Here is a 26,530-nt window from a genome sequence, read left to right on the forward strand (position 1 = left end):
CTCAGCCCTCACTAGGTCAAGTTACATATTTTCTTCACACACACACACACACACATACACAACCCTGCTGACACATGTAGGGCTCGGCTGCCTCACTCCTGTCAATAAAATCCGGTTACTCACTGACATCTGCTCCGTGAATCTTCTTCCATATCGGATGTCTCAGAGCAAACAAGAGCTCACATTTGGAACAGAAATGTCACTTTCGTGGTTAGCAATGTGTGTCCTAACATCCTGGACCTGTTTCCTTCTGTCTGTGCTTTTCATAAGGAAAAAAGAGTGCGACAGATAACAAAGAACACAGTCAGATCCAATCCAATGATGTTTTTCCAGGCATTTGCTTTACTAGAGTTACTTTCATAAGTTCCTCACTATGAAGCCGCATGATTGAGCAACAGCCCGAGGCTAGCTCTTTTCCTGGCACTCTTTTTTTTCTCTCCTCAAAATCACATAGCACAATGAATTGAAGAGATCCAAGAGTTTTGTTTTAATACAATTTTTATTACTTAAAGGATCAATTGTAAACAGTTAAAGGTGTGGTTAAAAATGCTTGCTGACAACAAAAAGTGTTTATTTTCTCCAAAGCCACACCCATAGATCACATGCACTGCTTATTCTGTGTCCAAATACTATCACATGGAGTGGAGATTTCTAAGTAAGTATCAGAGACGTGTCTTAATTTTATTTTATTGACATGTCTTTAATTTAAATTTTGATTTGTTGAACATTTGTTGTGGATGTTGTTATTGGTGTTTTATCCTGCTTACATCTCCTAAAGTGATGTTTTTTTTGTTTTTTTGCTAGAAAAAAATATTTTAAAGCTGCTAGGATTTAAGGGTAATTTCAGATATTAAGATTTTTATTTATAATACAACACATAATTTTTTTTTTTCCCAATTTTCTCACTAATTTAGTCGTGTCCAATTCCTCCCCGTCACTAGGGGGCTCCCACATTAAGGCTACTACTACCATTCAGCCCGGAGGGCTGAAGACTATCACGTGTTTCCTCTGAACCAAGTGACGCCAGCCGACCGCATCTTTTCGAACTACTTAGGGGCGGAGTAACACACTCGGAGGAAAGCGCTAGCCGCTCCTTCCGCGTGCGCGAGCTCACAGACGCCCCTGATTGGCTGTAGAGCCGTGATTAATCTGGGAGCGCTAAGTACCTCCCATCCCTCCCCTCTGAGAGAGCTCGGCCAATCAGCTCTCTCTAGACCTCCGGCTGTGAGAGGTAACAGCATCACCCGGGAATCGGGACCAGCGATCTCCGGATGATAGGGGGAGCACTTTACCACTGTGCCACTCAGACAACACTTTTTTTTTTTTTTAAAGAAATCTGTTAGTGGATTTAAATCTGTAATGAAAAAGCAACATGTAACAGTGGTGAAGATACTTCAGTATTCTGCCAAAAATTCCATGGAACCTGAAGCTAGGAAATGGTTAACCCTTGGACGTAATGCATTGTGAGCACAAATGCCATCGGGAAAAATAAGGATATCAGCACCGCAACTAAAGCCAGGCTAGTCAGCATGATCATCTTCCTATTAGCAACTTATGGCTGCAAGACTTGGACAATCAAGAAGGCAGACAATAGAAAGATTGATGACGCCTTCGCGTTGTGATGCTGGAGGAGAGACTGTTGCGCATCTCATAGACTGCTAAAATCTTTAACAAAAAGTCCTAGAGCGCATCAAGCCACAGACCTTACTGGAAGCCAAGATCATTAAGCAGAAATGATCATATTTCAGCCTTGTCATGTGCAGAAATTCACATTTAAGAACACCATGCACGCCATGCACGGAATGGTCAGTAGAAGTAGGAGAAAAGGTCGTCCAACAACTCAGTGGCTCCATACTGTCAAATTCAAATCCAACAGGAGCATGGGTTAACTCAAAGAAGCAGTGGTCAATAGAACTCTGTGGAACTCATGACCTGAGGAACAACAGCACATGATAATGTTTGTTCAAATTATTTAATACTTTTAATACTATTAAATACTACTTCAATACTATTGGTGTGATAAAGTTAAAAGAACCCCAGCTAATAATCCAGCTTTTTTTTATACAGGGAAATCACGGGAAGCAGCCCTTGCAGGGAATATTGATGTATTTTAAGTTATTTAATATCTATTCAGTGGAAGGAGCTACTTAAAATGTGTCCACATAGCCTAATGTCTTTTGAACAATAATAATAATAATAATCGTTGCTTCAAACACTGAAAACATAGATTTATTTTTGGGCAACAACTACAGTATAAGAAAATATGCCAACCATTCCTTTGTGGTTTGGAAATTTGAATTGCATTGGGTTATAATCTATTCTGGAAAAAAATAAGTAAATGGAGCTGTGACTTTACCCATCACTTAAAGTCATGTCACCCACTTGTACATTAGTCATTACTTTAAATGTTCTCCATAGACATTAGTTTACATTCCTGTTATTTTTTTATTTTTTTTTTGAGAAATATATAATTTCTTTCAGATGATCCATTTCAGAACCCACCCATTTAGTTCTCAAAACTTTACTGGAAGGACTCTTACAGTCTGAGCCATTGTTATGGTAAGGTTCTGTCGCCCCCTGCTGGATGCACGTCAAAATACATCTTAATTATATAGTCCTTTACAAAGAAATTTTTTATTAGGCCCCAAACATTCTGACAGCAGAACTATAACATCATAGCTCTGATAGTTACGATACTCTAATAGTGCTGATGTCATGTGAAGGGCCCTATTGTTCTTCTAAGAATTATTTTTAACATTCTGGGCTTTTTTTTTTTTTTAAACCATGTTCAGTAAGTCATGCACACAGGTTGGATTCTGCTGCCATTAGGACGCCTGAGTGGCTCAGGGCGATGTCTTAAACTTATGCCAAAAAGTTGCTAATAACTTTTTGAGTGACATCATAGTGTGATGCTTTTTTTTTAGCGTCCAGGCCCTTTTTCTTTTTTTATATTTCTTAATAAACAAAAAGAAAATATGATTATACATATCCGATAACACTGGAACAAAACAAAACTAAACCATTCTTCTGCTAAATAGGTAAAATATTGTGATGTACAACAACAGCAAATGGGCAACATGTTCATTTAGTGATAGTAAATGTTTATTCGGTGATAGTAAATGAGCTATTATTAAGCAACAATTTTACAACATTTTACACACCCTTACAAGCTTTTAACAGTCAGTTACCTTACAGTACAACCATTCCCACACAGAACATGCCCTATATACAGTATATAACCCTCCGGGCCTCTGAGAATTTCACATCAGGCCTTTATATTTATATTTGCTGCAAATGAATCTTCTACCACTAGGTGGCAGAGTAAACTCATTTTAGCAGAATTTGCCAGGTCACACCATGTCATAACAAAGAGATGTTCTTGCAGGCGGCCATAACATCTGCACGTGTAAAATAAATCGGACCCATCTGACCATCATCCTAATCTCTTGTTCAGACAGCTCATGGGAATAGACCACCATCCTATTATATTAAGAAAAAGAATCTCAAGGTGTCCTAACAGCACAGTCACTGGCAACTTTCGAAGGTCCTACCCCTCTCTATAGTCCCTTTTATATATATATATATATATATATATATATATATATATATATATATATATATTATTAACCCCCACTCACACGAGATGATGGAGCTGATCCAAGGAGCCCAGAGAGATTGATCTAACGTGGCAGCAAAAGCTGTGTCAAGACTAATATAGTCCAACAAACAATCTCTATATTGGTTGATATTAAGATAATTCTTATTATTCCAGGTCTCCATAGCAATGCATAAAGCAATGAAAGCCATGTGCATTATATTACTTTCTATAGTAACACTATCTAGGTCGCCCAACAAGCAGACTAAAGGAGAGGCTGGAATGGAACATTTCAGACACTTTGATAAATCTTCACAAATCCCGTACCAGAACCTCTGAACAGGCCGGACAGAACCATAGAGCGTGGAAGGAATTATCAGGTGTATTGCCTTGACAGTGTAAGCAGTCTATGCTATGACCTGTATTATAGTACACTCTATGCAGGATTTTGTAGTGTATTAATTGTAAACCAGGATATCTAGGTTTTTAAACATACCTGAGACCAGAAATTATGACCCCAGATGACTAATAGATCTGCCTCCCATTTTATAAAAGGAAACGATACTGATTCATCTATTTTAGAAAGTCTTCTGTATATTTTATACAGTGATTTAGGGGTTTTGAAATTAGGAAAATCTGCCACACTTGGTAGTATTTGTAATTTGATATGCTTAGACTTAAATTTCCTTTTTACTATCTGTTCTTAATAATCTCATATTGTTTAACTAATATATCAAAAGGAATAAAGACAGTCCCTCTGAATATATGTTCCAGGTATTTAATATCTTTATAACTCCAATCTGTGAAGTTTATTATATTATTGTTGACATGATACTGATGCTTATAAAGCGTACATGTCGTTTGATGATCGAGCTAATGTTTTCGAAATCTTTATATTATTCCATAATGCCTGTTCTACATCTAGCCAAGGCTTATCTAAGGAGGAGTGTTTTAACCACCCTGAAATGTATTTAAGCCTGTTGGCTAAGAAATAGTGGTGAAAGTCCTCCTTTATCCTTGGTCTTTTGCAGCGTTTTTAAAGTAACACGTGGGAGTTTACCTTTCCAAAGGAATTTAAAGATAGATGAGTCCAGAGATCTAAACCAGGCAGATGATGGTTTGCTCGGGATCATTGCAAATAGATAATTAATTCTTGGCAGAACCATCATTTTTATTGAGACGACTCTTCCCATGAGTGATATGGGTAGAGACTTCCATCTGGTTAGATCATCTTCTACCGTCTTTAAAAGTGGGATGTGGTTTAATTTAATTAAATCTGCCAGTCTAGATGAAACATTAATACTTAAAAATTTCCAGATTGCAATAGAGTAGAAGAATTCCGGGCAGAGGAATTAATTGGAAGAACTGTAGATTTCAACCAGTTTATTGAATAATCTGAGACTCTTGAGAAGGAGTTTATTAACGTAGCGCCTTTTTAAAAGTCAGAACATCCAAAAAAAAAAAAACAGAAGGGTGGTGTGGTGTGCCCGTTGGGCGATGGCACAGGTGCTTGGGCCCGATCACGGTTGTTTTGCAACTTTATTTTATTAATTAAGCTTTTATTAGGGTACAGTGCAATAAAATCAGAACACCTTTGTAAATATTTAAATAATATTCATGACTATGAAATTACAATAAAAGTCTTAGAAACGGTTAGAATTTTTTTTTTAATAAAAGTCCTAAAAAGGGCTTAAAGGGTTAGAACAATTTGTTTATCAGTAAAGTAATTCAAATGTTTAGTAATTTGATACACTGTCATGAAATGAAAAAAAAAAACCAACATACACAAAGACAACTTTAAATGTACTGTTAAGTGTCACTGCTTTCAAATATATAAGTGAAGATGTCTAATAATACACAATACATCCAGTTATTTCATCAAATTACAGTTTAAAATATTTTTCCCAGAAATTCCAAGAACTTGTTTCCTTTCTGAGCCTCCAAAAATCAGTCCATTACAATAAATCCACACTCGTTCCACACAATCGATGAGCTTGAATATACAATGTAAACTGTATACAAACAAACACTTTCCTTACGATTTAAAATTCAATGTCATCCAGTGTCTTCATTCAAACATTTTGCTATACACTTCAGATCAAAGCATCTAAACTTTATTTATTAAAATGTCAGCCTGTGTACTATCTTCTGGGAAAGTATGCAAAGACAAAAAGTATTTTAAATACATTGTAAACATGTATAAAACACTAACGTTACTGTTATATCAGAAAAAAATAAAATGCATTCCCCTGGAGTTAGACAAAAGAGAATGCAAAGATGTGTGTATTTGTACACTCTGTGTTTATTTTATTTCTTGTGTTCTCTGTTAGTTAACTAGCCTCCATCAGCTCTGTGTGCATTTGGACCTCTTTCGAGGTTTGAACCCAGTAGCTCTGTCTGTCCAATGTTGTATTTCTACTATTACAGGATTGTAAGTGCTTTAGTGTGATTTAACCCACACACAAATACATTCTTACATGATCCATGTAATTTCTGAATATATATCCATATATATATATATATATATATATATATATATATATATATATATATATATATATATATATATATACAGTATATATAAAGCTTTTAAGTTTTTTAATTGCTTACCGGCTCTAAAACATCTGCTAATATTTGATATAAGCGCTGTTAACTGTAAAGGTGTTGTGGTGAGGAATCAAGACAACACGAGACTCTCATCTCATCATGTCATCCCTGATTCATGGAAATTTCCTGAGATTGCATGTCAGGATTGCTGGCATTATCTGTACGAGCACGTTCAAGTCATTAGAATATAAAAGAAACCATCAGCCCAGAGAGCAGTAGTGTACCCAGTGAAAGTTTTGTAAATGCCGCTGCATCCACGGGCTCCATCCAGGTTGTGTCTCTTGTACACAGGTGCACACTGGACTCCTCTGTTGTGCTTTCTGTTTGAGGTGTAGATAAGATAGGAATGCTTTTAAGTCTTAACCAAACAGGAAAGCAACATATTACGGCTAACCAAGGACGTTCAAGTCAAAACGGGATTTTTGATTGCAAAATAACAGAACACAGTTTTGAGATTTTCACTAGTGCAGAAGGTAGGTAGAAAATTTTCTCAGTGCAACAGAGCCAAAATCAAAATGCCTGTTTGACGTCTGAAACACTGGCCTCCCAGGAACTCCTTAATGCCCCAACCACGTGGAAATGAATTGAAGCGAGGTCAGGACTGTACAGGCAAAGATGTAACTGATATAACGGTTAGCTAGCAGGTGAAATTTACTTAAGGAATTTCATATATCCAAAATTATATATCATAATAGCAATAGCATTATTTTATTTACCTTTTATGTATAATTAACTCCTTTTTTTAAAAATATTTTTTACAATTCAGAATGTGTTTACATTTATGGACAACTAAGTTTGGACCTGTACATCAGGTGGGGCGAGCGGTGCACTAAGCATTATCAGTTTGGGGACACTGCCTTGCTGTAAGTTCATTGAACCGTATGCACTTATGCATTTTATTTGCACCTTTATCAACCTGAGATCTTTTAATGATAATTACATATACAGTACTGATTGAAATGCTTAAAGTAAAGCTGACTGACTGACTGCATTTCCATTTTTTACTTTGTCTGAACACTTAGAGATATATATTTTTTTGGATTAACTATTTTTGTCCACTAGGCGGCTCTAAACTTCTAATAATTAAACGTACCCGATGTAGAAGGAACTGCACCAGAGCAAATACATATACAGAGGTATCTCAGCATACAAATTTAATCTGTTTAGGAAGTTCTCAAGGTGAAATTTTGTATTATGAAACGCTTTTCCCCATAGGAACTAATGTAAATGCAGATAATCCGTTCCAGCCACCCAAACATATTACCAATTTTACCAATTTCCAACACTATAACCATATGTTTACATATAAAAACAATCAAAACATTTAGAAAAGACGTGTAAATGAGGTAAAATATGAAACCTTGCTTAACCTCAATTTATGATTCCTGCTGGCACCAGCTGCTTTAAAAACCAAACTAAAAGCGGCTCCCTTTTCTTTTTACTACCATCCTTGATAACATACTTGGTGCTATGGTTTGCACAAAATGCAAAAAAAACCAAAAACATTAACTTCTTTCGATTGGCATCCACATGACTTAGCCGCCGTTCGATCGGCTTGGTTTGTTCCACCTATGTGCCAAAAATACTTCGTAAGCCGAGGCAAATTTCTTGTTTTTAAGGTGAAAATTCCTGAGGCTGGGTGTTAGTATGCCGAGGAACCACTGTATTTACAAGAATCAATCAGCAATATATTAAAATAAAATAAAAAGTCTAATTCATGAAAAGTCTAATATATGATAATATAAATAATGTAAAGATATGTGTGAGTAAAAAGCAAAATCCCATAAATATAAACATCTATTTATTACATACTTATTTATTAGATATATGGGTTAAAAAAACAACACCTTTCCAACAGTTTTTGACTAATGATACAAAGTTAGTAACCTAATCGATCCAACAGCTTCCCCTCCGACGCCCTGCATCAGGGTGCGCCACAAACACACCATGTGCTGACCCTTCTCACAATAACAGTATTAGTTTAAGCCTCATCTTAATTATTATAGCTAAATTTATTTGAAAATAGACATATTGATTTCCCATTGGCAACATATAGTGATCTTACCATCATCATTATCTGTTGTGGTATCCTCTGTTTCTGAACCGGGAGTTGTTGGAGTAATGTCATCTGTGTGGAACAATTATGGTCATAAAAATATAATATACAACATGCAGAGTGGATAAAACAAGGTAAATCACACAAGTTAACATACAAGTGCAAGAAGACTTTTAGTGAATTTTTGTGATCTTTAAAAAGAAATCATTTTCACTTTTCACTTACTAGTACTTGCGGTTGTGTAAACAGTAGAAGGTGCCTCTCCACTACCACTGCCACCACCAGAATACGTATCCTCCCCTGAAAAAGTGATTTTAATTGTTTTAAATTTAATGTATCTGTGAGCAAACAATAACACTAAGTACAATTTAATGTAAAATCAAGAGATAGTCAGATTTATCTGGATTTGTCAATGTTGTTTTCTAATTTGTTATTTTATTTCCAGATCTTTTTTTTCTGGATTTGTTATTTTGTTTTCGCTTCCTCATTTTGTTTTTAGTTTTGTAATTTAGTTTTTTTTTTTTTTGCTTTTTTCATTTTGCTTTTGTTATTTTTTTTTTGAATTTGTTATCTTGTTTTCAGTTTTGCTATTTGGTTTTTAAATTTTGTTACTTTTTTTGGTATTTAATTTTGTGTTTAAATTTGTTATTTTATTTTCAGTTTGTTACTTCGTTTTTGGATTTGTTATTTTGTTTCATTTTTTTTTTTCTTTTTCTTACAGACAGCTGTACAGTGGCCAAGAAGGCCTGGATTTGTTGTTGTGTTTTCTGATTTGTTATTTTGTTTCCAGAATTGTTTCTCTGCTTTTTGAAATTTATTTTGTTCTGGATTTATTATTTTATTTTTGGTTTTGTTTAACTGTGCTAACAGTAACAGCGTTCCCATGCAGCGTCAATAATTCTTACAGAAGTAATGAAAATACAGAAAAAGTCCAAAAGATAGCTCTTGCATCTCTAAATTCACAATTAATTGAGTACACAGTAAGTGCATTTCACTTTGCAGTGTTAACAAGACATTATGCTGACTTACTCACTCATCATCATTACCGCTTAATCCTGTATTCAGGGTCGCGGGGGGCCTGGAGCCTATCCCAGGAGACTTAGGTCATGAGGCGGGGTACACCCTGGGCAGAGTGCCAATCCATCGCAGGGCACACAGACATACACACACTCATTCACACACTATGGGCAGTTTGAGGACACCAATCAACCTAACCTGCATGTCTTTGGACTGTGGGAGGGAGAACATGCAAACTCCATGCACACAGATCCCATGCAGTGCTAACCACTACACCACCGTGCTGCCATAGACATTATGCTAAGTATTAACATTTATGTAGCACAAAAGAAGACTTTGGCAGTTTCGATCTTACTGCAGGTGTTTTCTATACATCCAGTCATCTCCTCTGGACATTTCGAGCATGGATCTCCTGCTTCATATGGTTGTACTCCCTCCACATTTCCTCTAGAAATGAGACATGAGATATTTACATTAAGCGTGACTGTCATTGCCTGTACTGTGTGTGTGTGTGTCTGTGTGTGTGTCTGTGTGTGGTAAACATTCCAGTGCTGTTACTGTATACTCTACACCAGCCCTCATTAATGCCCCTTATCCAATCAAATTGCTTGCTCAGAACTACCTGTTGTATAATTAAGCATAGACATACGGTGGGAAATAGTTGCAGACAACAATCATGGTGTTGTTATATGTGGACCCTTCAACTGTCTTGCAGAAATGTGATGCACAGCCGACCCTGTTGCTCTTCGCCCACACCATCTAAATCAGCCACAAAACACACAAAAAACATCATGGTTCATATACATACTGTATACACCTAGCTACACATTTATAAAGTAATCATGCTTTTATATTTGCATTTATTGCTTGGTTAACATGCACTGTGTAACCAACAGTTAAACTAAATCTATAATTAGTGCTTAATTAATAGAAATTATTTAACAGTATGGTATAACTATTAAGACATTCATAATCACTCAGCACTCACTTTACCACTTACCTGTGTGTAATGTCCGCAGATATTTTTGCATGTTTGGTTTGCATATACATAATCTTTGTATTCATCAAACCTGCCGATGAAAGACAATCTCATTGAAGAACCAGACCCATCTTACATTATTTTAGCAACATTATTTCATCCCACACAAAGAAACACCATGGGTGACATAGTGAGCCATGGCTTTATCCCTACCATGCAGCCATGGATCTGTTGATGTTTAGATGACCGGTGGTGAGGAAGAGGTTTTCTCCCAGTATGTTTCTCACAGCAGGATTGTGATTCCAAATGCACAGAGCAGCGTAACCTTCAGCGATAGAACTTAGGGTATCATTCCAAGTCTACATGGCAACAAAGACACAATTTAAATATAAGCCATTATTATTGTTGTTCTTGTTCCATTTAAAATTAATCCACACCTTCTGACCAATCAGAGCGCTGTAATATCATGGTATGTAATGCAGTAAATAACACTAGCCTAGCATCACTCCTGCATAAGTCAGGCATTGAATCTTATTTATCTTATCTTATTAAAATCTTATCAAGGGTGACGGCGACAGTGGTAAGGAAAAACTCCCTGAGATGGCAATAGGAAGAAACCTTGAGAGGAACCAGACTCAACAGGGAACCCATCCTCATCTGGGTGATAACAGATAGAGATGATATAACACCATGTGTGTTATGCAGCTGAAAGTACGGTATAACAGAAATTCTTTAAATTAACATGAATCCAGTTCAGCACAGGGATGAGTCAGTAGGTGCAGAGGGCAGATGGAGTCTGGATTACTGGGAGCACAGGAGCAGGATGGTAGCTCCAACCATCATAAAGCAGAATTCAGCTGGAGCTGGTCCTTCTCTGGATGCCTCAGGATCCTCGCAGGGTTGGCCTTTGTCTACTGAAGCTGCTACGATCTCCAGATGCCTCGGGATGGGTAGAAAAGTACAGAACAGAAATTGTACACCTACAACAGATCTACACGTAAATCTTCTGGTATGGTCACATCATAGCCAGAAATGTCAGTTATTTACTCGTGTGTGCTGATTTTGCACAGTTTTATTTGTATGATAGACAATTTTAAGACATCATTACTTCCCCAAACTTGGCCAATTTTATCGGACTGTTTTGGTGTTCAAATCCCAGAACTGCACTATAACCATCAACTTTATGAGAGATCCAGAGTTTATCCTGAGAATAAATACCTGGCTTGTAGTGGAAACACATCCTGGATGAGATGTCAGTCCAGCATAAGCTCTCCTCATAGGCATTCATTCACATCTAGGGGAAATTTAGTGTATCTAGAACGAATGACATGTCCATGGAGTTTGCATATTCTTCCTGTGATTGATGGGTTTCCTCTGGGTACTCCGGTTTCCTCCCACAGTCCAAAAACATGCAGATTAGATTAATTGGCGTTCCTAAATTGCCAGTTGTGTGCGAATGTGTGTCTAAATGTTGACCGTGCTACCTCAGTCATAAAATGGGAAGAAATATAATGATAATCACCACTTGCCTAAAACGGTCCCTAGTTGGACTACAGAGGTTCATGGATGGATGGATGGATGGATGGATGAAGAAAATCCATACATTTTACTGGGGTGTCTTTGGAAGGCTGAAGCAAACCAGAAAATCCAAATAAAACTTGGATATAATATATAATAAAACACGGACATGTGAAGCTCCACAAAGAGTAATTTAAACTCAAGAGTGAATTTGGGACCCGTGGGATCAGTCATGGCAATGCTACCGCTGCTAGATTTATGAACCACCTTTTTAATAGTCTTAATCTTGCTTGTGAAAATTACTTTAGTCTCATAGTTGATGTGATATAAAAATGTCGCCCACACAGCCAAGATTCTAAAACGATCAGCTCCTGATTTGAGAGCAGCAAACTTTAGTTGATGTAGCCAAGCTACAGTTTTCCATCCAACAACTGGATTTTGCATTACCGCCCAAAAACTTTTTGGCTAGCCTTACTTCCATGTTTGACATCAACAAGGAGCTTTCAAAAATTCCCTTAGAGGACCATCTGCAGAACCCTCAAGGGAACCTGGAAACTTGACTTCCAAACTAAAAAAAAAAAAAGCAAAGAAAAAACTAATGGGAGAATGCCAGAATACTTGAATTTTATAGGCTGAGATTTTCAGACTCAGCCTTATTTTTCTAAGGTGGCATGAAGAATGTTTCCCAGGTACCCACAAAGTTTGGACAGCCCTTCTAGTTCAATGATTTTTATTTTGTGTGTGTGTGTGTGTGTGTGTGTGTGTGTGTGTGTGTGTTGTTTTTTTAAAACACGCAGGTCAGCTGTTTTGGAACAGTTTCTGCAAGAACTGCATTGTCAAGTGCTATTGCGCAACCCCTCAAGCTCCATGATGAAACTGGCTCTTATGAAGATCTTCCCAGGAAAACAAGACCAAGAAGGAAGTTCATTTAGAGGTACCAGCCTCGGAAATCACCAATTAATAAACAGCACCTCAGATTAGAGCCGTTACGAAGTATTTACTGAGCAGAAGTATCTGATACATCTCAATATCAAGTGTCTAAATGAGATTATTGTGTATTTTGGACGCCTTCAGCATCGTTTTACAGTGTAGAGAGGAACAAATATCAGAAACGAGCATGGAGTTAGAAGGTGTGACTGATAATGAATATAAAAACCATAATACACCAAACAACAAGCTGGTTACATTAGTGAACATGTTGGATCAGGTAGACGTGCTCACCATGTGTAGCATATCAGCAGCTTTGGGACTGACCACAGAGCGGTAGTGGTTATGCAAAGCCACGATCTGATCCTTCTGCTCTTCAGTCAGCTGGCCGGACACTAAAGACAGGACGATCCAGCATCGCGCGAGGTGTAAAGCTGTTTTCCAAATCATCCTTACAGAGCAAGAGTAATCCTTTTAGGGAGGCTCCTCTCTCATCCTACTTCAGCCCAGATGTGCACATCTGAACGTGTTTTGGGTAGTGTACAGTACACACTTCAGCAAGTGTGTGTAGAGCAGCCTTGACTGTAACTCCCACCCATATTACACTTGCTCAGCCCTCAATAGGTCAAGTTACATATTTTCCTCACACACGTCCACGACCCTGCTGACACATGTAGGGCTCGACCGGCTTGCTCTTGTCAATAAATTCTGGTTACTCACTGACATCTGCTCCATGAATTGAATTTTATATCAGATGTCTCAGAGCAAACAAGAGCTCACATCTGGAACATAAAAGTCAATTTTTTAGTTAGCATAGTGTGCCCTAACGTCCTGGCCCTGTTTCCTTCTGTGTCTGTGCTTTTATAAGAAAAGGAATGTGACAGATAACAAATAGTACAGTCAGATCCAATCCAATGATGTTTTTCACACATGCATTTGCTGTAAGTAAAGTTTCTTTCATAATTTCTTCACTATGTAGCCACAGGATTTAGCAGAATTAATGAAGGCTAGTGCTTTTTGGACCTTTTTTTTAAAAATAAAAAATTACATAGTAAAATAAAATATACCTATGATATAACTGTTAGTAGTTAACAGATTATGGGCCAAACTTCGCTAAAACAACATGCATGAGGAATCACAAAGGAGTTTTAATTTTCTGCAATGGAAAAGTACTCGAACTAGCTACTTAAATCAGAAGGCAATGCTGTAATGTTGTAACTAATTACTTTTTAATGTCCCAACACTGGTTATATATATATAGGGGGTCTATATATACGCACACATTGAATGTGTAATCTGAGATTTTTTCTGGGAGGAGTTTGCCAAGAGAAAATTTTCTTCTCTCCAAAAGTCACACCCATAAATCACATTCACATGAAATGATTACAGTATGCTGTGTCCAAATGCTAGCACAAGAAAAGAAGAGTTTTGAACTGATAACTCAAGTAGAAACATCTTGTTTGGCTAGATGGTTTTGATTCAGAACAATTGTTGTTGTTGTTGTTGTTTTTATCTGCTTCTTATATTGTAAGGCTTATTTTTTGCTGAGTGCATTTTATTTTAAAGTTGCTAGATCCTGAGAATTTTAGTTTAATATTTATTTTAAATATGTTTTACTTTTTTTTTTTTTTTTTTAAGTATTAAAAAAATTGGTAATGCTAATAAAAAAGCAACAGGTGGCAGTGGCAAGGAGATGACCCAAGGAACAACAGCGCAGTTATAGTGAAATAAGAGCCATGGCACAGACTATTATACATCTGCTTTAAAATTATTGGTCTGATAAAGCTCACTGCATAATCATTTTGAATAATTTGAAGAGAATTCAGAAAAAATGTCATCAGTCTTTTGAAAAGAGTTGCAGGATGACCTGAAAACAGCAGGATCAAGAAGTGCACCACAATGTAATCTAATGAATCTTTTTAAATTTAGCATTTAAACGAATCAGAAGCCATTTAAAGCATTATGCTTTGGTCAAATAAAGAGGTTTTTTTTTTTGCCATAACAAAGCTAATCATGTTTGGAGAAAGAAGGGTTGAATGTGTGTGATCTCATAAACACCACAGATATAGTAAAGCACGAGGGTGGGAGCATCAGGATATAGAGCCCGAAATAGTGCCGGGGTATTACATACTGTACAGTATGATTGAATTGAGTGATGTGGATTTGGTTCATAATGGAACTGTGGGTGAAAGACAAGTGATAACAGTAGTACTGGTACCAACTTCTATTAATTATAGGGACAGTAGCACAGGACAGTCTTTACAGGATGTATAGAAAAGATGAATTCTGTTGTGAAATCATTTGAAATATTAAAATAATACAAACTACACTTGGATGACTGTTAATGTACTTCTTGTTTAATTCTAATAAAACACACATGGAACATGTTTTATAATTTTTTACAGCAATAATAATAATTTAATCATTTATTTAAGCATGAATAATGCATCCCAATAATTCCAGCATTTATTTCATGTACTAAGGTAAAAAGTGCTCAGTGATAAAGAGTTTACATCATTGTAAAATACAATCATGAATTTTAAAGTAGTAAAATGACATAGGAGGATATTGAACTTTCTGTAGCCCGACATTTCCAGATGATTTATTTCACTGAGTGAATTATTTTTCAGGATTATATTTCTGGCATCAGTGCATTACAGTCAAAAACAACATTTCTTCCCATTTATCATATAAAAGTTAAAATATAATACAATCTGTTTATAACATACATTTAATGTACATATATAAATATATAAGTATGTACGTATTGACATGTTTGTAGAATAAATAATTATAACAATACGACGATTCTGAACAATAATGAGCTTGAAGTGAAATACCCAGTTTTACCAAGTGTGAGGTTATACGTAATATTTAAAACTAGTGTATTTCTGAACGTTTTATACATTAAATGTGTACAGTAAACATTTACAGGGTGAGTTTGTAATCCAAGTCACTGACATTATATACATGACACATAACACATAAAGGACACTAATACCTAAGGTAAATGTATAAATTATTCATCAGTAACCTGGGCTTGACCTTGATTTATTGCTCCTGGAAACCTTCAGAACATCATGCTTATGACAATCGAATGAAAACCGCCATCAGACCAGCAAGCAGGAGGGAAGCTGCTGAGGGTTTCGTAAATCCTGCTGAATTTAGTGTGCTTATGCTAGCAAAATTGTCTATGTTAGATAAATTTGCTATGAGGTTGGATGAAATTCCTGAGGAAAAAGTCGTTCCTCTATCTGTAAGAAAAATATACAAAGGAATATAAGAATTTGTTGAACATAGAACATGCTGGCTAGAATTATGAAAAAGCTTATTTAAAAAAATAGCTGTTATTTATACGTATTGGTATTAGTGTATTAAGCCATGAAAAACAGTTACAGGTTTATAATGTATTACGGCATTCATTTGAATTTGTTTAGTGTTTCTATAGTAACAAATCACACAGAGACGTCTAAGCCGGGACACGACAGCTTAAAAACGGGAAGCGCAAAAAATCATCTGACATCCCGTGTTATAACGTGTTGTACTGGAGACTGGAGTAAATGTTAAATTAAATAAACGTCTCTTTAAACAAAATGTTACCATATTAATGATCAGATTTGTTTGTTTATTATTATAGAAACATGATCTTGTGTGATTGAGCCCATCAGTCTCAACATACTTTTCAATATTATTAAAAAAGTATATCACTGTATGTGATGTAAAGGAAGCATTTACGAGTATTTACTGTAGGATTGTGAACTTACCACATGAATTGCTCAAGCATCCAATCGTGGTGTTCGGACATGATGAGCATGGCATTCCAACCTGGTAAGGCAGTTCTCCCTTTATGTTTCCTCTGTAAAGCAAATGATATTATTATTATTATTATTATTATTATTATAAGTAAAAATGAGTACATTTAGTGTGTGAATACATTGTTAAACGGTTTTGTAGATGAAAATATATGGAATATACAAAATGGTGACAGATTAAAAGTATTTCTGTTATGCTGTCAGGGGGCACTTATTTTTGCTAAAGATTTGCATTGCTGAAAATTAATACACAGTTCACGTGGCAGAAGATTTCCGTTAAAATAGATGCAGCATAACTCCGCCCACAAATAATGGTTTGTACTTTAATTTGTCACAGTTCTGATCATTTTCTGTTGTAACACTCAAACTGAGAAGATCCTTGCAGAATAATTAACCACAGACTTACGGAGGGTAGTAGTTGCAGACCAGGATTGTGGCGTTTTCAGCATCAAAGTTCAAAACCTTAGGACAAAACTGTGCAGCACAGCCGATGAAGGTTGTGTTCGCCCACACCATCTGAAACAAACACACGCAGATTTATTCCCTTTATGTTTTTGATAAGGTAAAAGTATTTTAAATATTTTTGAATATGTCTTGATATACTGTTTTAATTGTAATTAAACAATGCCGTTGAGAAAATATTTTTGTATGTTGTATGATTCGTAAAAATGTTGTCAAAGTAAATGTAAATTCAGAACAACCCCAAGTGGATATTTATTACTTTTTTTTTTACCTGAGTATAATCTCCACACAGTTTCCCTGGAGCACAGCTGTCTGTGTAAAAGTCATAATTCTCTTTTTCGTTATACCTGGTGAAAGAAAACAAAGACAGTCATAAAAAATACGCACAAACACCAGAGCAGTGTTTTATATTATAATTTAATTTGAGCTCAGCTGGGTTGAGTTGTGTTAAGACTTTATCCTCACCATAATCCTATTGTAAAGTCGAGGGTCAGGGGTCCGAGTGTCATGAAGAGGCTTTCCCCGAGAACTCCGATGACATTAGGGTTGTGGTCCCAATAGCACCGTGCGGCGAAATTCTCTGCCACCTGACTAACTGCGTCATCCCAGAGCTACACAGACACAACACAAGGTTCACATATGAGCATATGAGCAGGTGTCTTTACTGTAAATTATTGAAGTCAGAGCATGCCTTAAAAATGGACTTAAAGTTACATTCTAATCCTTATTATTTTAAACACATTTATTAAATAAATAAATGAAAAGATTGTTATCTTCATGTGTTTGTATTTTAAACTGGATAAAACACTTTGTGGCCATACTGTTACTATTACTGTAAAAAAAAAAAAGTGTTTTATTCCTCTAATAGGACCCCAGTAATTACTACATATAAAGTATGTTTTAGTCCATTTATAGTCACATTTAATATTACATAAAAAGTGAAGTCATTTTGTAAATTTGAGATTTCAGTTTGTTTGATTTTTCATTAAATGTAAATGTTTTTGTTTATTAATAAAATATTAATTAATTTTATTTTAGTTAATTAAGTTGGCTTGAGAAAGCCAACTTACTGATATCCGACTTAAACTTATTATTATTATTATTATTCTGAGACTAAATTTTTCAAACGCTTCTCCTCCTAGAGCTTTAACTCCACTAACTCCAAACTCGGCCCAGACCTTCAGACTGATCTCACGGGGTGTGCTATATCTTTTCTAACTGATCGGACTTACTAATTGCCCCGCAGGGGCAATTAACCGCCCCAAAAATCCCATTTACTTTACATTGAGAGAATTTTGACGGTTTGTTGCGCAGAGAGGGAATTTTGTAGAAACGTTAAATTAACCCTATTTGAAGATGTTTGCAGCCTTTGTCAAAAGATACCATGCACAAGGGTATAAGTTTTACCCCCGGGGCAAGAGAGGTCCCCAATTTGCCCCATTGACATATAATGGGGATTTTGGCGATGAACTAGTCCCGCACCATTTCACGTAGACCCATGAGTGAGGTGTCAAAGCGTGCAGAATATTCGGGAAGAATTTTTCTATGACGTTCCTAAAGGGTGGGCGGTTAATTGCCCCCGCAGGGGGCAATTAACCGCCCCATTGACTTATAATGGGGATTTTAGCGAATTATAACTGGTCCCGCACCGTTCATCGTAAACCAACAAATGAGGTGTCAAACCGTGCGCCTTATTCGGGAATGGGGTGCCGTGACTCTCCTAAGGGGTGGGTGGTTAATTGCCCCCGCAGGGGGCAATTAACCACCCACAGACTTAACATTGAGACCAACTTTGCCCGAGTCCCATGAGTGAGGTGTCAAACCGTGCGCCTTATTCGGGAAAGGAGTGCCGTGACTCTTCTAAGGGGTGGGTGGTTAATTGCCCCCGCAGGGGGCAATTAACCACCCACAGACTTAACATTGAGACCAACTTTGACCGAGTCCCATGAGTGAGGTGTCAAACCGTGCGCCTTATTCGGGGATCGACTCTTATTCGGGGATCGACTCTTCTAAGGGGTGGGTGGTTAATTGCCCCCGCAGGGGGCAATTAACCACCCACAGACTTAACATTGAGACCAACATTCCCCGAGTCCCATGAGTGAGGTGTTAAACCGTGCGCCTTATTCGGGGATCGGGTGCTGTGACTCTTCTAAGGGGTGGGTGGTTAATTGCCCCCGCAGGGGGCAATTAACCACCCACAGAATTAACATTAAAACCAACTTTGACCGAAACCCATGAGTGAGGTGTCAAACCATGCGCCTTATTCGGGAATGGGGTGCTGTGACTTTTCTAAGGGGTGGGTGATCAATTGCCCTCGCAGGGGGCAATTAACCCCCCACAGACTTAACATTGAGACTAACTTTGCCCGAGTGCCATGAGTGAGGTGTCAAACCGTGCGCCTTTTTCGGGAATGGTGTGCTATGACTTTTGGTAGGGATCCGTCGCACGGTTTTCCCGAAATTCCCAAATAAGCACCCCATTTTCCCCTATTCATTTCAATAGGAAATGGGCCGAAAAAGGGTGAAAACATGGGTCACTTTGAAAGCTTACCGTTCGGCCATAATTTGTCGTAGAAACATCATTCAAAGTTTAAACGGGTCACAAGACTTTGGACTTTTACGGATTGGGTCCATGTTTTGATAACTTTTACGGTTGCTTCACGAGAGCAGCTTAAGTTTGATGAAAATTTTGATTTTCCACCACGCGTGCCACTGTCAACTGCCATATTCACAGAGTGTGAATCGGAGGGTGTCTTTACACTGTCACCACGTCAATATAATACACTCTACGGGCATGAGGATTCAATATGTCGTAGTCAGGAAGTTCCTGCCACTCACGGTGAAAGAATTTTTGCGATCGGACCTGCGGTTCTCGGTTGGGAAGCGTTTGTTTGAGAGCTTAATTATTACAGTTTGCGGTTCTCTGTGTCTGTCACAGAAGAGTGTGCGTGCGCATGCATGACCCATCCCCCACACCACCGACTTGTTAATGCCAATTAGACTCAATCAAACTTCTCTTCTATGTACTATTTCTAACCTATTCAAACTCATTCAAACTCATCTATCTATCTATCTATCTATCTATCTATCTATCTATTTATCTATCTATCTATCTATCTATCTGTAATCTGATTATTTCTACCTATCTATGGACTTCCCTTCTATGTACTATTTCTAACACATTTTAACTCATTCAAACTTATCTAACTTTTCTAATCTATCTATCATCTGACTATTTTAACTAATTCATCTATCTATCTATCTATCTATCTATCTATCTATCTATCTATCTATCTATCTATTTATCTATCTATCTATCTATCTATCTATCATCTGACTATTTCTAACTAATCTATCTATCTATCTATCTATCTATCTATCTATATGTAATCTGATTATTTCTATTTATCTATAGACTTCCCTTCTATGTACTTTTTCTAACACATTTTAACTCATTCAAACTTATCTAACTTTTCTAATCTATCTATCATCTGACTATTTTAACTAATCTATCTATCTATCTATCTATCTATCTATCTATCTATCTAGCTATGTATCTATCATCTGACTATTTCTAACTAATCTATCTATCTATCTATCTATCTATCTATCTATCTATCATCTGACTATTTCTATCTATCTATCTATCTATCTATCTATCTATCTGTAATCTGACTATTTTTTATCTATCTATAGACTCAATCATGAATCTATCTATCTATCAATCTATATATCTGTAACTGTCTATCTGTCTGACACTATCTATCTATCTATCTGTTTTTTAAACCTTTTAAACTTAAACTGTTTTAACTTTTTTAACTTCTTAAACAATTTTAAACTTTTCACACTTTTAAACTTTTATCTCCGGCTTTCTCAAGCCAACTTAAAGTTTGTCTAAACAAACTTTTGTATCTAGTTTTAGTTTAACATTGCAATGGTATTAAATTGGGAAGATGCGGAAGTACGTAAATCCCTTCACATTCTAATGTTTGGACAAAGAACTTTATTTATTTTAATTTAAATTGTTATTAATTATTATTAATTAAAACTGATATAAATGAAAGAACTTTGTTTGGTGCCGTTGTCTTTTTCTGTTCATTTTTCTGTTTAGGATTTGTTTACTTATTTATATATGAGGTTTTTTTTTATGTTAAGGAGGTAAATAAAACATTCATTTATGTAAAAAAATAATACAAATAATTACACATTCTTTATGTCACTGGTTCTTCGGCCATTTCTGTTGGAACTACTGCTGAATAGGAACTGAGCCTTTCTGCTAAACTTCTGCACTTTATCCCATCCCTCAAAAGTTACTAATATAGGTACAGGAGTTTAGGCTATCTATCTGCTGCCACTAAAAAAAATAATGCTTATTGCCTGAGAACTGGCACAAGACCACAAAGAAATAAGTAAAAGCTCAAGTACTGATTGTTAACTGGAATTATTTGTGTATTTAGGGATGGAACCCCAGCCTGTCATTGACCTGCCATTAAATCTCAGTATTAGGTTTAAAAAATAAAAAAAAAACTGCTTACTTTTGCAATGAACACTAACACTAAAGTGTAAAAAAAAAAATTGTCCGCTGGTGTTTAGAACTTTTCAATACCTCTCAATAACCTTTTTATACATATGTATGTGTCAGTAGATCTGTAAAGATTGTTTTTCTTTTCATCATTACTGTACTGTGATTAAAGGTGTAGTCTAGGCTTTCCGTTTTAGTAGGCGTTAGCTATAGTGAGCTGTTTTGCAATACAAGATATGCATAGGTTAGAAAAACAAATGCTAGTGCCAATAAGCATTATGATTGACAGGCAACTGGAAACACCTCTTTGTCTTGATTAGTTTGCTAATGATCAACATCATTATGGAATATAAGGGAATATAAGAAGTCCCCAATTTATTACAAAACTTTTGACCTTAAACATTTTAACAGAAAGCACTAATTTACTCGCTGAAGTACTTTTACAGCAAGCATTCTAGCTCAGTGTTCATGTGATTGTAGGTATGCTCGGCCCTCACCATGCGTTGCATGTTAGCAGGTTGGGGATCGACCCTGGAGCGATAATTGTTGTGCAAATCCACAATCAATTTCTTCTGATCTTCAGTGAGCTGCGCAGATGCTGAAGCCAGGATGAGCCAAAACAGGGCATAGTGTAGGGCTGTTCTACAAACCATCTTCAATCAACAGGAATGCTGCAATAAAAACAAAAAAACATCCAAGTGTTAAAATCTGTGGTTAGCATGTGTTGAAATGTCTGTGATTTGAATATAACTGAGGGCACTTTTACACAAGGCATGATTGATTTGTACCGTGAACAATTGATGCCACACCACAATTAACGTTACCCAAAGCATCTGCTACCAACACCCTGAGAGGGCCTGTGAAGCCACACCTGAGAGGCCAAACCCTTATACACGTTTTCAAATCTGTGTCACACCTAACAACCATCATTAGATTATTTTTCAAAGACGAACCTTTCAGCCACATCTAAAGCCGGTCTAGTTTAAATTTCTACATTAAGAAGTACCCAAAGAGTGAGTACAAAGCAGCTACCTGACCAAGGAACTACCATCTGTGGGAGGATCTAAAAGGCATGTGAAGAACTCCATGCATGCTTTCTCCTGTGGAATCCTCCGATAACACTGCTCAACCACCCCCACAAAAATTCACCAGCATTCCACTAGCACTGTAGTATTTATCACACTGTAATGCATGTGCACAAACTGGTCTGACTGGAAGACTTAATAATATAGCTATAACACCTGGGAGTGGTCTCAGAACAAACAAACAAAAGAATGGATTAGTGATGACGCTAATTATAACGTAAATAATAAGGAATAGAGCTAAGCAAGTCATCTAAGTAAAAAAATGTAGACAAAGAAAACCAAACCCTGATGAAAATGTTGTTCACATTGTTGAAATTATTTGGAATGTATTAGCAAATTTGTGCAAATAAATTCCAATTGGATAGCAAAAAATAGGGCAAAAGTATATAAAAAAAAAATACAAATATTGAATTTAAGGAAATGTGAGCATGGGCAGAAAAGATGCATAAGAGGAAAAATTAAGTGAAAAGTATTGTGAGAAACACAATATAACCAAAAAATGTAAAATGACAGAATGAACAGACAACACAACAGATAGAAAAGAACTTTAAAAACAATTAGAAAAAAAACATGCTTTAACAATTCAACTTTGGGTAACAATTAATAAATTTCTTGTGTATAGTAATAAGGCTTAAAGTCCTAAGAATTAGATAGCTAAATTGAATACCAGCTGTCAAATAATGTACTGTAGTAAATTTACACGCCCTGTAATTTAAATTGTATAGATGCCTCTAAAAGCGGAGACGTCAATTTGGAATGTGTATTAAAAAAAGGAAAAAAGGAAAAACAAAAAGGAAAAACAAAAAAAAAATAATAATTCAGCCAACAAAATAAAACTCAAAATGAAAGTTATAAGCAATGATAGTGTGATTGATATTTACTGCTGGAAATAAGTCTAGACAGATTAGTGTGTAGATATCACCCAGGATTAATTAAATTTAATTAATTAAAGAAATTTAATTAATTACTTTTGCAAAATATATTATTTTTTGTTACTATTGATGCAGAATCTTAAAATGTGATTTTCTTTTTTTTTTTTTTGCCAATTTTGCATGAAATGTGCAAAAAAGAATTCAAGAAATCATAAATGTTTGTAAATGTTCCTAATTATCTTCCAATTATTTTCTAGGACTGAACTTGGTCTTTGAAGTAAATCATAAAATAAAACTAATCAAAATGAAACCTTTGGGATTTTCTTGGTTAAAACACAATACTGCAATGCATAGTTTACCTGTACAGTATATTCTTGCAAATATTAACATATAGCAAAATAAATGCACTTACACGGCAGAATTATTATTGCAATGCAACTTACATGCCACAAAGTCTGATCCAAAAATGTTAAGTGTAAAGTCGTCGCCTATTTCCCCAGCGGTGCCTCTCTGTCAGTCTTCAGATTCAAACTCAACACCTTCTTATCATAAGCGCAGAATATTAACTACTGATTCACAACACCTTCTTTCTTCTTAATAAACTGATTTGACTGAAAAAAAAGAGGTCTGTCTTGCCTAAAGGGCGTGTCCTAATTGAGAACGTAAATCATGACCATCGTCATCATCCAGCGTAAGAGATTCAGGAGAGTTGGGTGTGTTCCGGAAGAAAAGGTGGGGTAGCCAGTTTGAATGCGTAGACTTCACCGGGGTGGCACAATACAAATCCGCAGCCGTTACGTATTAACATAATGTGGCTTGTGCAATTTGTGTTGTGCTGAGTAAAATTAAAATCAGTCATAAAAGGCACACACCTAAGCAACAGGTGTTTTCTGTTGAACCAAAAACAAAACTCTGGAGCAGTGGGCAAGCATCTTATATCTGGTTGGATATCATTTTTAATTTGCAGTTTTAACCTCTTGTGCATTCTGAGATGCTTTTCTATATCAGTAGATATCTTCCTGTGAGCTTAGCCATTGGCCTTTGACAGAGCTTTCAAACAACTAGACACTTCTAAATTTGAGGTGTGACATGTCAGGTGTGTTTCAAACATTGGTGGCGAGGGGGGGGGGGATTTGAAGAACTGTGATATGCACCAAAACATAAATAGATATTCAATTTAAAAAAAACCTGTTTCACGACTTTGTCATTGTTAATTCTTTAAGCCTGTGAGTTTCATATAAATGTTATTATGCATTTAAGAACTATGAAAACAATGTGTAAATGTGATCCTTTTGGCTTGCTTTTCCTCGCTTGAATTCTGTCAAATCAGAGAATCACATTGTGCCAAAATGTGACTCATGGCAAGGACACTCTTTTACTGAATCGAATGAGTCAGAACTGAAAAGGATAAAGTTTACAAAAGACATAAAAATCTAAGGTTAAACCCAACAGTTGAAAGGAACACACTTCTGTTCAGACTTAATTATAAGTCAAGGGCTGGACTTCATTTCTGCAAAATAATAGATTTCTTTTTTTTTTTTTTAGATTCATTTTAACTTACAGTATTCACATACAGTCATGTGTAAAAGTTTGTACCTCCATCTTAAAATTCTGTGTTTTTGCGTTAAAACAATAAAAAAAAAACTTCTTATTATATCAGGTCTTAGAATTAGTCTAATACAGAGGAGTCGACTTCAAGACTGCAAGGTGCTTAGTGGGGATGAAGTGTTTCTGCTAAATTAGTGTATTTGTTTGTTTGTTTTTTGTCAAAAATGGCACTGGGCATTAAGGCCAAACAACTCCACTTTGGTCTCACCTGTCCATATGACATTGTTCCAGAAGTCTCGTGGTTTGCTCAGCCATAGTCAGACGTGAAAAGTAACAAATTACATTTACTCGCATTACTGTAATTGAGTAGTTTTTCTGTGTACTTGTACTTTTTAAAGTAGTTTTTAAAATCTGTAAGTTTAACTTTACTTAAGTATTTTTTATTTGAAGTATTGTACTTTGCTACTTTTGAAATTATATTCACTACTGAGTAAAAAATAAATGAATAAAAATAATGCAAAAAAATAATGAAAATAATGCAACAGAAAAGGAAAAAAATTGCACCCCGGAAGCAACTGCACTGATTTATTTATTGCCATCTGATTAAAAGCATATTGCAATAAAATTCTTATGAAGCAAACCCATGGCGATTGTAACGGCCACTACTATGTATGTACAGTATGTATGTATTTATGTTGCCCTTTTAAGAGTTGCTGCTCCTCCCCAAGTCTGTGCATTGCGAAGGTGTGTGTGTGTGTGTCAGTTCTTTTACTCTTTTTTTTACTTTTACTTTATGTTTTGTATTTTCCTCGGCTATCCACCACAAAGTGTAACATCATACACTTTTCATTAAGCGACTACTTGCATTTCAAGCACAAGAAAGGCAACAGCTTTGTTATGCAAAGGTGTTCCTTTAATAAAAAAAATTTAAAAAAACTAGTCTGAGATTTAAATCCGCTTGTCTTTTTTGAACTACACTAGAATCCCCCATTTCACCCGCTTTTTTAAAAAAGTAACTCGATAATTTTTACTCTGAGTAAATTTTTAATGAGCTACTTTTTACTTTTACTTGAGCAGATTTTTATAATGGTAACTTTACTTGTACTTTAGTAAAATTTCACTAAAGTAATGGTACTTGTACTAGAGTACAACATTTTATTACTCTTTCCACCTCTGGCCGTCGTTTTGTGAACCTCAGTTGTGCTTCCATGTTCTTTTTAGACAGAAGATGCTTTCTTCTAGAAACCTTTATAAAACTGTACCTGTTCAGTATTTTTCTAACATGCTCAGTCAGGCATGTGGGGTCTGAGATGTAGCTCTTGGGATTTTTTGTATTATCTTTTGTATTATTGTATAAACAATTGCACTGTCCTTAGGATCAGTGTGCATGGACATCCACGAATGGCAACTGTTTTGGATACTTTCCACTTGAAAATAAATGTTTTTAATCTGTCCCATGTGTAGCAATAATTTATTTTCTACAATGATTGCTTATGTTTTTCCCTCTTGGTATTGTGTGTGCGCACCAAAA

The 26,530-nt window shown here is 36.0% G+C and overlaps 2 protein-coding genes across 2 annotated transcripts; both read right to left on the reverse strand.

Annotated features, from left to right (window-relative positions):
• Window positions 1-5,243: 5,243 nt before the first annotated feature.
• LOC128510092 (peptidase inhibitor 16-like) lies at window positions 5,244-13,240 on the reverse strand. Its single transcript, XM_053482095.1, has 8 exons — window positions 12,994-13,240; window positions 10,468-10,613; window positions 10,276-10,345; window positions 9,925-10,034; window positions 9,631-9,722; window positions 8,484-8,558; window positions 8,268-8,330; window positions 5,244-6,522 (listed from the first exon to the last, which is right to left on the reverse strand). The coding sequence occupies exons 1-8, from the start codon at window positions 13,147-13,149 to the stop codon at window positions 6,383-6,385; spliced, it is 852 nt and encodes a 283-aa protein (XP_053338070.1). The 5' UTR covers window positions 13,150-13,240; the 3' UTR covers window positions 5,244-6,382.
• Window positions 13,241-15,034: 1,794 nt separating this feature from the next.
• Window positions 15,035-24,022, reverse strand: LOC128510090 (peptidase inhibitor 16-like). The gene is made up of 7 exons (XM_053482093.1): window positions 23,895-24,022; window positions 21,992-22,165; window positions 17,439-17,584; window positions 17,245-17,320; window positions 16,918-17,027; window positions 16,464-16,555; window positions 15,035-15,953 (listed from the first exon to the last, which is right to left on the reverse strand). The coding sequence occupies exons 2-7, from the start codon at window positions 22,145-22,147 to the stop codon at window positions 15,784-15,786; spliced, it is 750 nt and encodes a 249-aa protein (XP_053338068.1). The 5' UTR covers window positions 22,148-22,165; window positions 23,895-24,022; the 3' UTR covers window positions 15,035-15,783.
• Window positions 24,023-26,530: the final 2,508 nt, after the last annotated feature.

This window comes from Clarias gariepinus, chromosome 22 (genome assembly GCF_024256425.1).
Source record: "Clarias gariepinus isolate MV-2021 ecotype Netherlands chromosome 22, CGAR_prim_01v2, whole genome shotgun sequence".
NCBI classification, from domain to species: domain Eukaryota; kingdom Metazoa; phylum Chordata; class Actinopteri; order Siluriformes; family Clariidae; genus Clarias; species Clarias gariepinus.

Coding starts and splice junctions, on each gene's coding strand:
- LOC128510092 (XM_053482095.1), bottom strand. CDS start 13,149: ATGATTTGGAAAACAGCTTTACACCTCGCGCGATGCTGGATCGTCCTG. Junction 9,723..9,924: donor GTCTGCAACTATTTCCCACC/GTATGTCTATGC, acceptor TCTCATTTCTAG/AGGAAATGTGGAGGGAGTAC. Junction 8,331..8,483: donor TTACACAACCGCAAGTACTA/GTAAGTGAAAAG, acceptor TGTTCCACACAG/ATGACATTACTCCAACAACT.
- LOC128510090 (XM_053482093.1), bottom strand. CDS start 22,147: ATGGTTTGTAGAACAGCCCTACACTATGCCCTGTTTTGGCTCATCCTG. Junction 17,028..17,244: donor TGTGTGGAGATTATACTCAG/GTAAAAAAAAAA, acceptor TGTTTGTTTCAG/ATGGTGTGGGCGAACACAAC. Junction 16,556..16,917: donor GTCTGCAACTACTACCCTCC/GTAAGTCTGTGG, acceptor TTTGCTTTACAG/AGGAAACATAAAGGGAGAAC.